Source organism: Dermacentor andersoni, chromosome 5 (genome assembly GCF_023375885.2).
Source record: "Dermacentor andersoni chromosome 5, qqDerAnde1_hic_scaffold, whole genome shotgun sequence".
Lineage (NCBI taxonomy): Eukaryota > Metazoa > Arthropoda > Arachnida > Ixodida > Ixodidae > Dermacentor > Dermacentor andersoni.
The window spans coordinates 160,744,380-160,757,618 of NC_092818.1; the positions used below are offsets into that span (position 1 = coordinate 160,744,380).

Here is a 13,239-nt window from a genome sequence, read left to right on the forward strand (position 1 = left end):
GAGCTTATCTCCTGTGTTCTATCTAGTTGTAGATAATCGCGTTGTATGATTAACTCCCTTTTACGCCCGCCTCCTCGTTTTCTGTTTCCCTTTTTGTTTCTTAATCTCACATTGTTCTACCTACCCCATTTCTCTTCTCTGTACTTCTTGTCTCACGTATTTTAAGTGCACCGCTACGAAGGCTCCGTAGCTGTTCTTGGGCACTATAAGAAACATATCGATTCATTGACTGAGTCATTGATTATTATTATTATTATTATTATTATTATTATTATTATTATTATTATTATTATTATTATTATTATTATTATTATTATTGCAGTAGGTTAAGTAATAAGTGTTATTCAGTCAACTTCAGCATGCAGAAATCACACCTTACATTATCAGTCAGGAAAACTCGAGATAAGGAATAGATGCAGTCTCCATAAGACGTTGCTTTCCAAAGCGAGATCCCCCTTACTTACTGTATTTTGTCAATGACATGCCCCGATGGAAGCAACGCGTCATATACCACTTGAAAGAATGATACTGCACAATGTTACCACCCACGCAAGCAAAACACCTATATATAAGAAAGTTGATATATAAAGAAAGTTGATTCACTCACTCCCAGCTTAAACATCGCAGCCCAGAAGCGAAAAACTAACGCGGGGTATCTTAGCACCGGCCTGTGCTCAACAAAAAAAAAATACACTTACGCCAGAATGGTTCGTAAGAGAAAATTATGGCCGGTACTTGCACTGGATATTTCATTAACGAAGGCGGCTGGCCTATGGCAAAGAGTATTTACGAACTAGAAGCTTTGTCAATACAGGCCCTGAAGCGGCAGCAGCCACGAAACACCACGCAAATTCAATATTATGAAGCTTATAAACTTCTGTCTGTGTGCTCTAAAGGTTCCTCATTCAACAAGTATCAAAGCGTACACGGGTACTCACAGGTAAAGCAGAACAGTGGTCGTCGCCGCCAGGATAACCCATTCCGGCGACAAAGCATTCAGCAGGACCATGCCTGACCCAGAAATGGTTGACACTCCGTGGCGGCAGCTGTCGTGACAGTGGGCGCGGCCCGCCGCGCGGTTTCTCTCGGCAAAGGAGGAGGCGCGTCACAGCGGAGACCTCGGCAACGGCGAGTTTCGATCGCTCTAAATATAGCTGTTTCAGCGCTCAACGACTAACGTCGCAAATTCACGCGCCGATTTGGCCGACGCCTTTTGACAAAACGGAATCGCGGAATGCCAAATCAGTCGCGACCTATAGCTTGCACGTGAGCTGATGTTTACAAACACTCCTCGCCGGGACTGGAGGCGCAGGCCGAGCGAGCGAGCGGAGACGTTTCTACGCGAGCGCGAGAAAGAGGGTGAGAGAGAAAAAAAAAGCGTCGGAAACCCTCGTCCTCAGTTCACGGGCACTCCGGCGCTCGTGCTGCGCCACGCTATTTATAGATATATATACAGAAGCAGACGGAGCAGACGTATGTCGTCCGGCGCATTATGCATAGCTGGCGACTTTATATCCTTCCTTGAATGAATGAAAAACCTCTTATTTAAAAAAGGGATGGCTTTTCAACCTTGCAAAGTGTCCGTGGTTCAGGGAAGGCATCAGATTGCGGCGATCGGTGCCCGAAGTTTGAACATTCATTCTGAATAGTTGTAGCCGACAATTTCACAAATGCGTGGGCACTTGCACGTTTTCAGTGGTGAAGGCCCGCGCCCACCGAGATACGCAACTTCATTCACCGTTCAAAGCGTGCCGTGTTCATCATGTTGTTCAACAAGGGATCTTTGCAGGTTAGAGTCTGACGAATGTGAAATTCCAGTCTCTGAGGTGTTTTAAGGATGACAGAGAGAAAAAGAGAGTTGCCTATTCCGAGACATGTCGGAAAGCCAACGTGTACGAGAGAGACATGTCGAAAATTTTAGCCCATAAGCGTACAAAGACATAAGAAACAGAACACAGCACGAGCGCTGGGTTGTGTTCTCTTCCCTGCGCCTTTGTCTGTTTATGCGCTAAATTTTTCAGCATGAAATTGACAAACTTGCTCAGTTCACTCTCATTACGTAAGAGAGATGTATGGTTGGTCCACTGGTCGTCCGCGATCCCTCAAGACGATAAATTCCAGTAATCCGAAGAAAAACTGATATACTTGACGCTTTACGGTGGACAAGTAGGCGTCTCGTTCATGCTTCCAATCGCCTCTGGGCATCTCTTCCCTTGGGACGAAGGCCACCAACGTCTGCACTAAGCAGCACGGTCTCCTACTGTCTCAAGACGAATGTCTGTTATCGCTCTTTATCACACACCTGTCTCCATTCTGCGCCATGAACTTCTCAGTTTATCTGTACGGGTAACTTCTTCCTGCAATGAACGGTGCGGGCTGATAACCTCTCTAGCGAACAGTAATCTACGGAATAGATAAGACTGAAACACAAATGACTCTCAGTGGGTGTGACCCTCGTTCCAAGGCAGCGCGTTTGAGTTCTACCGGCTGTTCTTTCTTTTTTAGATTATACAGAATTTTTTAAATTGTGGCAGATAACATAATTTTAATCGTTGAATTCGATTACGCGAAGAGGGAAAAGGAAAGTTTCGCTTCAAAACCATGAAGTAATCATGCAATGCAAAACCTGTCTAAAAGGTGAAGCACGATGCGACGAGAAAATCCTGCTGTCAGAGGGACACCATGGCTACATTATTTAGAAGCAAGAAGACGGGAAACTGGAACAGACGTCGAAAAGTGTAATGTGCCCCGCAGACGGTGGACTTTATGGGGACATTGAGTCTCAATATATTGTGCACGGTGCACCACCTGCGAACTGGCAACTGCCACTCCACGACGGTCAAGGACGGACAGCACCTGTTGCGCAGTGCTCGACGCCCGTCCATAAGAAGCCGAGAGCAAGGAGAATAGCAAAGCAGAGACAAAAAAGGAAAAAAAGGCAGGCGGTTGGAAGCGATGACAAACCAGCTCGATGAATGTAGGCATGAAAGAAAGAGCCTCAGAAATGGCGGGGAATTTGCTCTTAGAAACACTACGGTCGTGGAGTCAGGCAGCTAGCCTCTGCAAGCTGGATGAATGGATGCATGTTATGAGCGTGCCCTTTGGAACGGGGTGGTGGGTTGCACCACCAAACTCTTGCTATTATACTGCCTAATGTCCTACCTAGGTTAAACAATAAAAAAAGAAAAAAATAAACACTGAACTCCCACAACCAAATTTTCTGATCCCCTATTGCGAACTGTGCTTTTGTACGTCTCTGTTTTTTGTCGTTTCCTACTTTTATTCCACCAATCCTCCAATCGCATCTAACTAATCCCTCGTGCGGAAAGCTAACCTTCTCTGGCAGCGCCCCCTCATTTCCGTCGCGGTTGACCCTCGCGTTGACTCTCGGGAAGTTGGCCCTTCATGGTTGCCGGAGCTTTTACGGCATTGTTTCGTCCGTGGCAGCTATTAGTGATGCGCTCTTGCGGATCGGCTCTCACCGGTCGCTCTTCTCCGCCCTATACTGTCCCCAATACTCCGCGAGCAAGGCCTTTGCCTATCACGTAGCGAAGGCCTTTTTCCCTTGAGTCCTTATTCCTTTATACTTTTTCACACTGGCTTTCAATATTGTCAGGCAACGCTCACTTCTAGTCCTCTTCCTTCTTCCAAGAACGTAACTTAAGCGAGTAGAAAAGGGAGAGAGAGCATACGTTGCGCAACTGAACGTGTTGCTTGACGAGCGATCATTAGTACTATGATGTTCTGTGGAGTTCCAAGCGACGACAACGATTCTTTGTTTGTTTCGTTAAACAACACTTTTTCTCACATGGAGAGCACATCGCCGCGGTTGATCACACGGCAGTGTTTGGGCGATGGTTCGAGATAGTTACATCGATCATAGCACCACCACCGAGCTGTCCCCGAGGGATCACATCTTCCGTGACTCAGGCCGAAATCTGATGTCACGGGACAGTGATGTGTGTGCAAACATAGGCGTCGAATTCACCTCGTGCACAACCGTTGAGTGACACCTCAACGTTACTGGCTGCGCTCTTCCACACGCGAGCGTTGACAGACTGCTGTTGATAACAGCAGTTTTCCCTCGGGTGCTGAGTCGGGCCAACATGTCATCCCGCGTGTCGTTAGAACACTGGCCAACGAGTTCGAGTGCTCCGCGAAACATTGCCTTCGCTATAAGCAGCGCTGCCCATCTTTATTATACAAACATACATTAAGGAAGTAGTTCTCGCATCCGCTGTTTAATAAACTGAAAGTGGAGGCGCACGTAGAAAAGCAAAAACAAACATTTAATTTCGATGTTTCGATCGGGGTCCTGGTCTTCATCAAGAGTGCGATAGCAAGCATCCAGAGCTCCCTTTGTACATTTTCTCTGTAAGGGTGAAGCGTATTTAAAGAAAAAGAGAGAGAAACGTGGGGCGTACATTCACGAGATAGATAGATAGATAGATAGATAGATAGATAGATAGATAGATAGATAGATAGATAGATAGATAGATAGATAGATAGATAGATAGATAGATAGATAGATAGATAGATAGATAGATAGATAGATAGATAGATAGATAGATAGATAGATAGATAGATAGATAGATAGATAGATAGATAGATAGATAGATAGATAGATAGATAGATAGATAGATAGATAGATAGATAGATAGATAGATAGATAGATAGATAGATAGATAGATAGATAGATAGATAGATAGATAGATAGATAGATAGATAGATAGATAGATAGATAGATAGATAGATAGATAGATAGATAGATAGATAGATAGATAGATAGATAGATAGATAGATAGATAGATAGATAGATAGATAGATAGATAGATAGATAGATAGATAGATAGATAGATAGATAGATAGATAGATAGATAGATAGATAGATAGATAGATAGATAGATAGATAGATAGATAGATAGATAGATAGATAGATAGATAGATAGATAGATAGATAGATAGATAGATAGATAGATAGATAGATAGATAGATAGATAGATAGATAGATAGATAGATAGATAGATAGATAGATAGATAGATAGATAGATAGATAGATAGATAGATAGATAGATAGATAGATAGATAGATAGATAGATAGATAGATAGATAGATAGATAGATAGATAGATAGATAGATTAGATAGATAGATTAGATAGATAGATAGATAGATAGATAGATAGATAGATAGATAGATAGATAGATAGATAGATAGATAGATAGATAGATAGATAGATAGATAGATAGATAGATAGATAGATAGATAGATAGATAGATAGATAGATAGATAGATAGATAGATAGATAGATATTATGGTTTTCTTAATATTAGCACTGGGAGGCAAGCGAAGACCACCTGCGCAAATAAGCTAATAAGCTATGTGGCCCGGGGGACACAAAGTGATATCATAATCATCGCTGTCAGCAGCCAAATTGAGTAAAATTGAATAAACTTTTATTGACTGCAGTAAGTGTGTAAGTTTGTATTCAAAAGTTAGAGGCAGTCGTGTTTATATATATATATATATATATATATATATATATATATATATTCGCTCTTTGAAGAGGCAGGACATGTGTCGAGAGTGAGCCCCTGCACACTGCTTTGCAATGTGGTGAATGCGGTTTAAATCACAGATCCGAGACCTCAAAGAGGTGCGACGTAATGCTAACGCATTTCTATCGCATTTATCGCTAAATCGTTACTGAATTTTTAATCTTTTTTCCCCTAGTCGGCCAGTACGTTCAGAGGCAAGTTCGTCACATTAGACCAACAACTGACCATATAGTCAATGTGGCACAATATTTTTTTTTCGCTTTAACGATGTCCAAATTTTGAACACACTTGAAATCACTTGAACTGTGCGTAGTGCGGACAAGATGGGTCGCTACAATTACATACAAGTTTTGTATAGCAGTGATGTTTGTGTGCTTACGTTATAATCATAAAGCTTCCTGAGACGTTTGTATACTTTATTTTTACAATCACAGAATAGTGTGTGCAAGATGCGACATTTCAAAGGACAAACCGATCATTTAAAGCGCCAGCAACGAGACCATTGGCGTCAGCGCTCTTTTCATATGAACCGGTTCCCCTTGCACTGAGGTGAAGGCGAGACTAAGAAATCTCCAGGCTGTCTCACCATACACGTTTCCTGATTCCAATCGTGACATCCTTAACAGTGATAAGGTTAAACAAATTTTGGAACTCCAAGGTAACCTGAAAACAAAAACAGCGTTTCATTTTGTAGAATAAGAAGGACGTTGCCTTGGATACCTAAACCATAACCGCTGTACAATATGAATATATCTGTGCCATCATCAATTTATATTCCTGCGGCGCGCCGGGAACAATAAATGGGAAGGCACTACCCATAATCAGAAATATGTATTCTCGGAGCGCAATTCGTACATAAATGTAATGGAAATTTGTAATCTCGTAGTCATAAAGTAAACGTAATGCAAGGAGAATGACAAAGTACAATACTTTACGAGCGATTAAACATTAGTCCAAATACGGCATGCAAAAGAGAACACAGCCGAACAAACGTCAATTCCTAATGCCTTGTTTATTTCTACAGTGTGACACGTGCTCGACCGACACGAATGAGAAAAAAAAAGGCATGGGTACTTCAGTGAATAATAGACTACCAATATTTGCGAAAACTATATGTGCATGGGCGAACTGTAAATTAGGCCTCTTAAAGTGAATTTTACTCATAACGCCACCTAAAAGATGTTCAGAATACGGCAAATCAGTTTTGCGGATGCCCGCAAGGTGGAGGAAAGTTTATGAAAGCGGAAAATTGACATGAACCCGTCTTGTAGCATGAAGTTACAAAAGGAAACCCATACGGATTTCTCGGAAAGCTTGGCAGTTTGAGAAAATTCGTCCAGGTCCGGAATGGGCGAATGTCAATTTGTTCCTTTCATAAAGAGTTGAGAAGTTCGACCATCACTATATACCCGTTGCTGTCATTAGCACTAGATGGTTTTAATATTTTGAACCTTAAGAGAGCAGCACAGGACGAAAAGAAAGAAAGGAAAACGTGCCGCTCAAGAATGCTCAGGCATGTGACTCTCAATGACATTCCATACCGCGAAACGGAAGAGCATACATTGCACAAATAAAGACATGAAAACAGTTTCACTTTAGCATTTTGGGCCTCAAAGAAGATTCACTGCACGTAAAGCATGCTAAAATATTTGGCATATGCGGCCGTTACTGCGGCAGTTGGGGTCCGACGGAGAGGATCACCGATTGATTTCGCGAGCCGAACGACATCTGTTTCAGCGTCAACGATTCACGCAGCGCATAGAAGCCGCGAAGATACAATTCTCGACACGGGATTCCATTACGGCTGGTCAACGTCCCATTCGGTCCCCAAAACAAATCGGCGATTCAGACCACCGTATGAATCCTACCAAACATAAGTTGCATAGAGGTAACGTACGCAGGTGAATCATCTAACGCTTGCGAGAGGCACCTCAACAGAAAACAACCTACGAGGATCGGCCATGTGCAACCCTGTTTCACTGCGCATATGGTGCTCCAGCTAAATTTAGCCACGATTTTCAACGAAAAGAAAAGGCACTGAAACATATTGGTGCAAGATACGATTTTAAGGCATAAGGTATTTTATCGCCAGACCTCTGACGACAGAACACCGCAGGCTCTATAATTGCATCCTGCACCGTGTTCTAAATGCGCAAGCATTTCTATGCTTACCCAACGAGAATCCTGTTCGTACGTCCCGTGAGACGAATGCAAGGGCTCATACGCCCCTAAAGAATGGCTCATAACCCCGCAAGCAAGCAAAAAATGCAATGGCTCATACCCACATAACGCAGAGGCTACAACCTCTCAGCATAGTGAAGTGAACAGTGCATACATTCATTGAAATTATCCACACAACACACAGAACAGCATACGTTTCAATAAAGAACAAGCTCAAAACAAGCATTCGAACCATCGATAGAACATTGCATACCCCCCTCAGTAATTGTAGTGGTGCTTTTGCAATAGCTTCTCTGGACATACAGGTTGATAAAGACGTATGAGAGTTTATGAGGGTCGGATCATGTTCGATAAGGTTGATAACGACCTATAAGGGTTGATAAGGATTTATACTTGTCGTATCAAGTTCCATAACATTGATCATGGCACCAGGCTTCGTGGAGATGAGCAAGTGGTCCAATACTTACGCATACATAGACAACTACCAAAGGATTTTTTCTGTTGTGCTCTCTAACAGGATGTACCCTTACAGTCTTGTGCTATGGGACCCCCCCCTCTTTTATACTCACATATCCACGCATGTATTGGGACACACTGTTTGAATAAAGGAAAAAAAGTCACGTTAACGAGAGTGTGCCCTATTGGGGTGGGGAACTTGTCACACGTGCATTTGCATATGTGTGGAAATACGAATATGTCCCGTGATAACATTTCGTTACATATGTTCGCTGTTTTAAATATTCTTTTTTTTTTTCGTAAAACAGCTTGGCCAGTGTTAGCTGGGACACGCGGTACACTGTGTCGGCAGTCAGAATTAGGAACAATAGACAATAATGCGCTTTCACAACTCTAAAAAAATTATGGGGTTTTACGGGCCAAAACCACTTTCTGATTATGAGGCACGCCGTGGGGGACTCCGGAAACTTGGACCAGCAGAAAACATAATTCTGTTGCGCGGAAACTCAAACACAAACCCTTTTTCCAGAGTTTCTACCATTCAAAGAGTGGCGCGGCCCGCTCGGTTCCTTGTAACAGCGCCATCCAGATGGCACTCGCCTCCGCACATCCTCTCCGCTCATCCATCAGGGAGCCAAATAGAAAAGAGGAAATTTAAAATGTCAAGAGTATCTTTGGCTATCAGGTACAATGCGTGGGAAGAAAACTTGGCAGGGCGTTACGTATTTGTGGACCAGGAATAATTGCACAGAGAAGAATAAAGAGTTAGTGGAATGCATTAGCTCTGATATTAATGGTTTCGGGAATGGTGCTGAAATTGTCCTATTAGGTGAAATGAATGTCCACATACAGGATTTAGATGGCTATACCGACAACAACGGGAAGTCAATGCTAGACCTTTGTGAGCAACATAACCTCGTAATCGCGAATACAAGGCCTAAGTGTGAAGGGCAGATCACGTGGAAAATGGGAAACCGGCAATCAACCATTGATTACTGTCTGATGACAGAAGGAATTCCTGATAAGTTTAGAGAAACGGTCATTGATGAGGAATGGTATAGCAGCATAGGGAGTGACCATAAACGCATCATTTTGAAAATGGGATATGTAGTTGAAGAAAAGAGCAGGGAGTGCAAAGTGGCCAGTCCAAATTCGAACGCTGAACAAATAACACATATAGACACTAGAGTCGAAGAAGAACTTGGCAAATGGCCAAATAACGAGTGGGAATGTAGCGAGCTTCTAAGTGTAATAACGACAGAAATACGGAAAGAGAAACAACATATTCGTTGGAAAGGAAAAAAGAAACCGAAAAGCTGGTGGAACAGGGAAATACGAGAAGCGATCGCCGAACGACAGAAAGCATCCCGAGAGCACAGGCAGGCAAAGAAGGCGCAGTTGCCGCAGGATGAAGTAGCCAGTAAATGGAAAATATACTTGGAGACAAAGCCTATGGTTCAAATAGTGGTGCAAACAAAAATAAAAGGTGAAAGTGAATGTTGGTTGTCAGAAATACGTGAGAAAAAGAAGGCCGCACCTAGAATATTTTGGAACCACATAAAATTATTTGGCAGGAAGTCAACAACAATACAACATATCCTAGACGAAGATGAAAACAGACTGGAAGGAGAAGCGGCAATAAGTTACATCCGAAAAGTAACAACCGAATCTTTTCAAGGCAATTACGAGGTTGTAATTGAAGAAAAAATTAGCATGAAAGAGACCCAGGTGGAAAAGGAGCTGGTGCTGACAAATTTCAACTGGAAGAAAGCCGAAGAGAAAATTCCAAAGCGCACAGCCACAGGGCTAGACGAGGTTCCCGTTAGGCTGATTAATGAACTAGGACCGAAAAGTAAGGAAGCTTTGGTCAAAGCAGTGGAACAGCTTTAAATGATAGACGAATACCAGACGGTTGGCGACAAAGTAGAATGAAGTTAATTTATAAAGGTAAGGGGGAGAAAGATAGAATTCGCTCGTATAGACCGTTGACCATTACATGGGTAATATACAGGCTAGCAATGCAGGCAATTAAATTAAAGCTGCAAGCATGGGTAGAGAATAAGGGCATTTTGGGAGAACTTCAGAATGACTTCAGGATAGGTAGGCGTTTAGATGATAACTTATTTGTTCTTACTCAGTGTATTGAAATATCAATAGTAGAAAGCATACCGTCATATGTGGGTTTTTTAGACATTACAGGAGCCTATGACAACGTAGAACGCAACATTTTGTGGGATATTCTGGAAGGGGAAGGCTTAGGTGACATTTGTCTACGGCTTTTGAGAGAGATTTACCTAGGAAATACCGTTTGCGTTGAATGAATGGGAAGGGATGAGGAGCGAGGAGAAAGATCATATCAACAAGGTTCTGAGGCAGGGGTGCCCTTTATCCCCACTGCTGTTTATGATGTGCATGGTAAGGATGGAGAGGGCGCTAGAAGGAAGTAATATCGGGTTTAATATCTCATTCAAACAGGCGGGTACAGTAGTAGAGCAGCAGCTTCCAGGTTTATTTTATGCGGACGACATAGTGTTGCTAGCTAACAAGCAAAGTGATTTGCAACGTTTGGCTAATATCTGTGGACATGAAGGCAACAATTTAGGTTTGAAATTTAGTGTTAGAAAATCAAGTGTTATGGTACTCAATGAAAACAGTGAACAGCCAGTGGCGATACAGGGCCAGGAAATACCTCGGGTAACAGAATATACCTTGATATATAGATAAACGAAGGCAACAATAGATAGATGGAATCACAGGAAAAAACAATAACAGGGAAGGGGAAGAGAAATACAGCCATAATGAAGCACAGAGCGCTATGGGGATATAATAGGTACGAGGTGCTCCGAGGTATGTGGAAAGGTGTAATGGTTCCAGGACTTACTTTTGGAAATGCGGTTCTTTGCTTCTGCAATCAGGACTCAATGGGACCATAGGTCAGTGGGACGCCTCGCATTGGGCGCTCACGGGAAGACTACAAATGAAGCTGTGCAGGGTGATATGGGCTGGACTAGTTTTGAAGTGAGGGAAGCTCGCAGTAAAATTGAGTATGAAGAACGGCTGAGGATGTTAAAAGAAAATAAATGGGCTGGGAGGGTGTTCAGGTATCTGTACAGGAAAAACATTGATTCACAGTGGAGGAAAAGAACTAGGAATCTTACCAGCAAGTATGTGGCCTGTAGGGTGGGCAACACAGCAACAAAGAACGTCAAGCGGAAAGTCAGAGAGGCTGAAATAATCTCATGGGTGGCGGCAATGGAAAAGAAACAACCTGCCATGAGTAACTACTTAAGAGGAAAAAACGAAATCAGGAAAAAAACAATTTATGATAACTCGAAGGGAAGCTCATTACTTTTCGATGCGATATCGGGATGCCTTAGAACACGCACCTATAAAGCGAGATTTAAGAAGAAAGAAGAAGCATGTGCTTGCTGCGGTAAAGCTAGGGAAACTATGAAGCATGTTTTATTAGAATGTGAAGACGTCTGCCCAGCGGTCTATTTAGGCACCACTGGCCTCCTTGAAGCCCTTTGGTTCAGCGAGAATAGTGGAAAAGTAAACATGTCCGCAATAGGGATTAGTAAGAGGCGAATGGAGGATTGGTCGAAAAAGGGTAGGGAAACGACAAAAAAACGGAGACGGACAAAAGCACAGTTCGCAATAGGGGATCAGAAAATTTGGTTGTGGGAGTTCATAGTGTATTTTTTTTAACCTAGGACATTGGGCAGTATAATAGCAAGAGCTTGGTGGCGTAACCCACCACCCCGTTCCAAAGGGGACGCTCATAACATCCATCCATTCATCCATCCGCAAGAGCGCTGCTATTGCTGGGAAGCGCGACTAGTCAGGGATCTTTGAATGCTGTCGCGTTCCACTCTTAAAACGAAGCTTAAGCGTCCTCCAAATTTTTGTACTTACGAAACCAGCTCGAGTCACAAATAGCGATTAAGGCATTGCCTTTTGTGTTATCGTAGATATATTCCATTCTAATTTCTTTCTTCCGATTCTTGTAAATCTCCATGGTCTTTTTGGTTCAATTCTTGGCATCCAATTCACTGTCTCTGCTTGCCGCACTTTACTTTTGATGACTGCTGGTTGTCTGTTTACGCTTTCAATATCTAGTGACCATACTTGCAATTACCTTGTACTTTGTTGCCAACTTTTTCGACCTCTTTCGCCATTTTGCAATCACAGTGACGTCTGTCGACCGGCGCCATGCGAGTATGTAGGATCGCAGTGGTGGGTGCCCGCCAAACGAGTTGCTGGCGACGAGCGGCAAGTTTTCGCGTCTTCCAGAGAGGTCTCAACAAGTTTTTGCGATCCGGAAACTTCTTAGCGTGTCGTTACTAAGCTTTGAGCTTCGATATAGCCGCAGTTGTGGGTGTAGGAATGGTAGGTGTAACGTTAAGGGATAAGAAGAGTGCAGATTGGGTGAGGGAACAAACGCGAGTTAATGTCATCTTAGTTGAAATCAAGAAAAATAAATGGGCATGGGTAGAGCATGTAATGAGGAGGGAAGATAATCGATGGTCATTAAGGGTTACGGACTGGATTCCAAGAGAAGGGAAGCGTAGCAGGGGGCGGCAGAAAGTTATAGGTGGACAGATGAGATTAAGAAATTCGTAGGGACAACATGGCCACAATTAGCACATGACCGGGGTAGTTGGAGAAGCATGGGAGAGGCCATTGCCCTGCAGTGGGTGTAGCCACGCTGATGATGATGATGATGATAGCCGCACTATCGAACGGCGACGGGCCTAGAGGCGATGCCACATGTCTGCCCGCGATCGAAATAGGAGCCGAGTCAGAACATTGTCGAGACGTAACAAACGTGCAACATGTTACTGTTGTATGTCTAGCCTTGAACACTATTAAGAGCTAGCTTTAGCTCAGGACCTCCTATCTAAATACGTGGGAAAAGAGAAATCGATTTTCTCGGCAACCAGTGCACTTAATTTGATGAGGTTTCTTGCATTTAAGAGCAAGATTTAACATCTAGCGATTGTTGCGAGTTTCCGATTTAGGTCGTCAATGTATTGATACAAATTG

General features: G+C 43.0%; 1 protein-coding gene and 1 long non-coding RNA gene across 2 annotated transcripts in view; both read right to left on the minus strand.

Annotated features, from left to right (window-relative positions):
- The window catches only part of LOC126532162 (cytochrome P450 3A21-like), a 37,161-nt gene extending 35,828 nt beyond the window's left edge, over positions 1-1,333 (minus strand). Inside the window, exon 1 of the mRNA XM_072288379.1 lies at positions 939-1,333. Within this exon, the coding sequence (XP_072144480.1) occupies positions 939-1,009 (71 nt within the window). The 5' untranslated portion in view covers positions 1,010-1,333. The remainder of the gene's footprint in view (positions 1-938) is intronic.
- Positions 1,334-5,958: 4,625 nt separating this feature from the next.
- LOC140218621 (uncharacterized) overlaps positions 5,959-13,239 on the minus strand; it is a 30,442-nt gene continuing 23,161 nt past the window's right edge. The window contains exon 3 of the long non-coding RNA XR_011894828.1: positions 5,959-6,219. This is a non-coding gene — a long non-coding RNA (uncharacterized lncRNA). The remainder of the gene's footprint in view (positions 6,220-13,239) is intronic.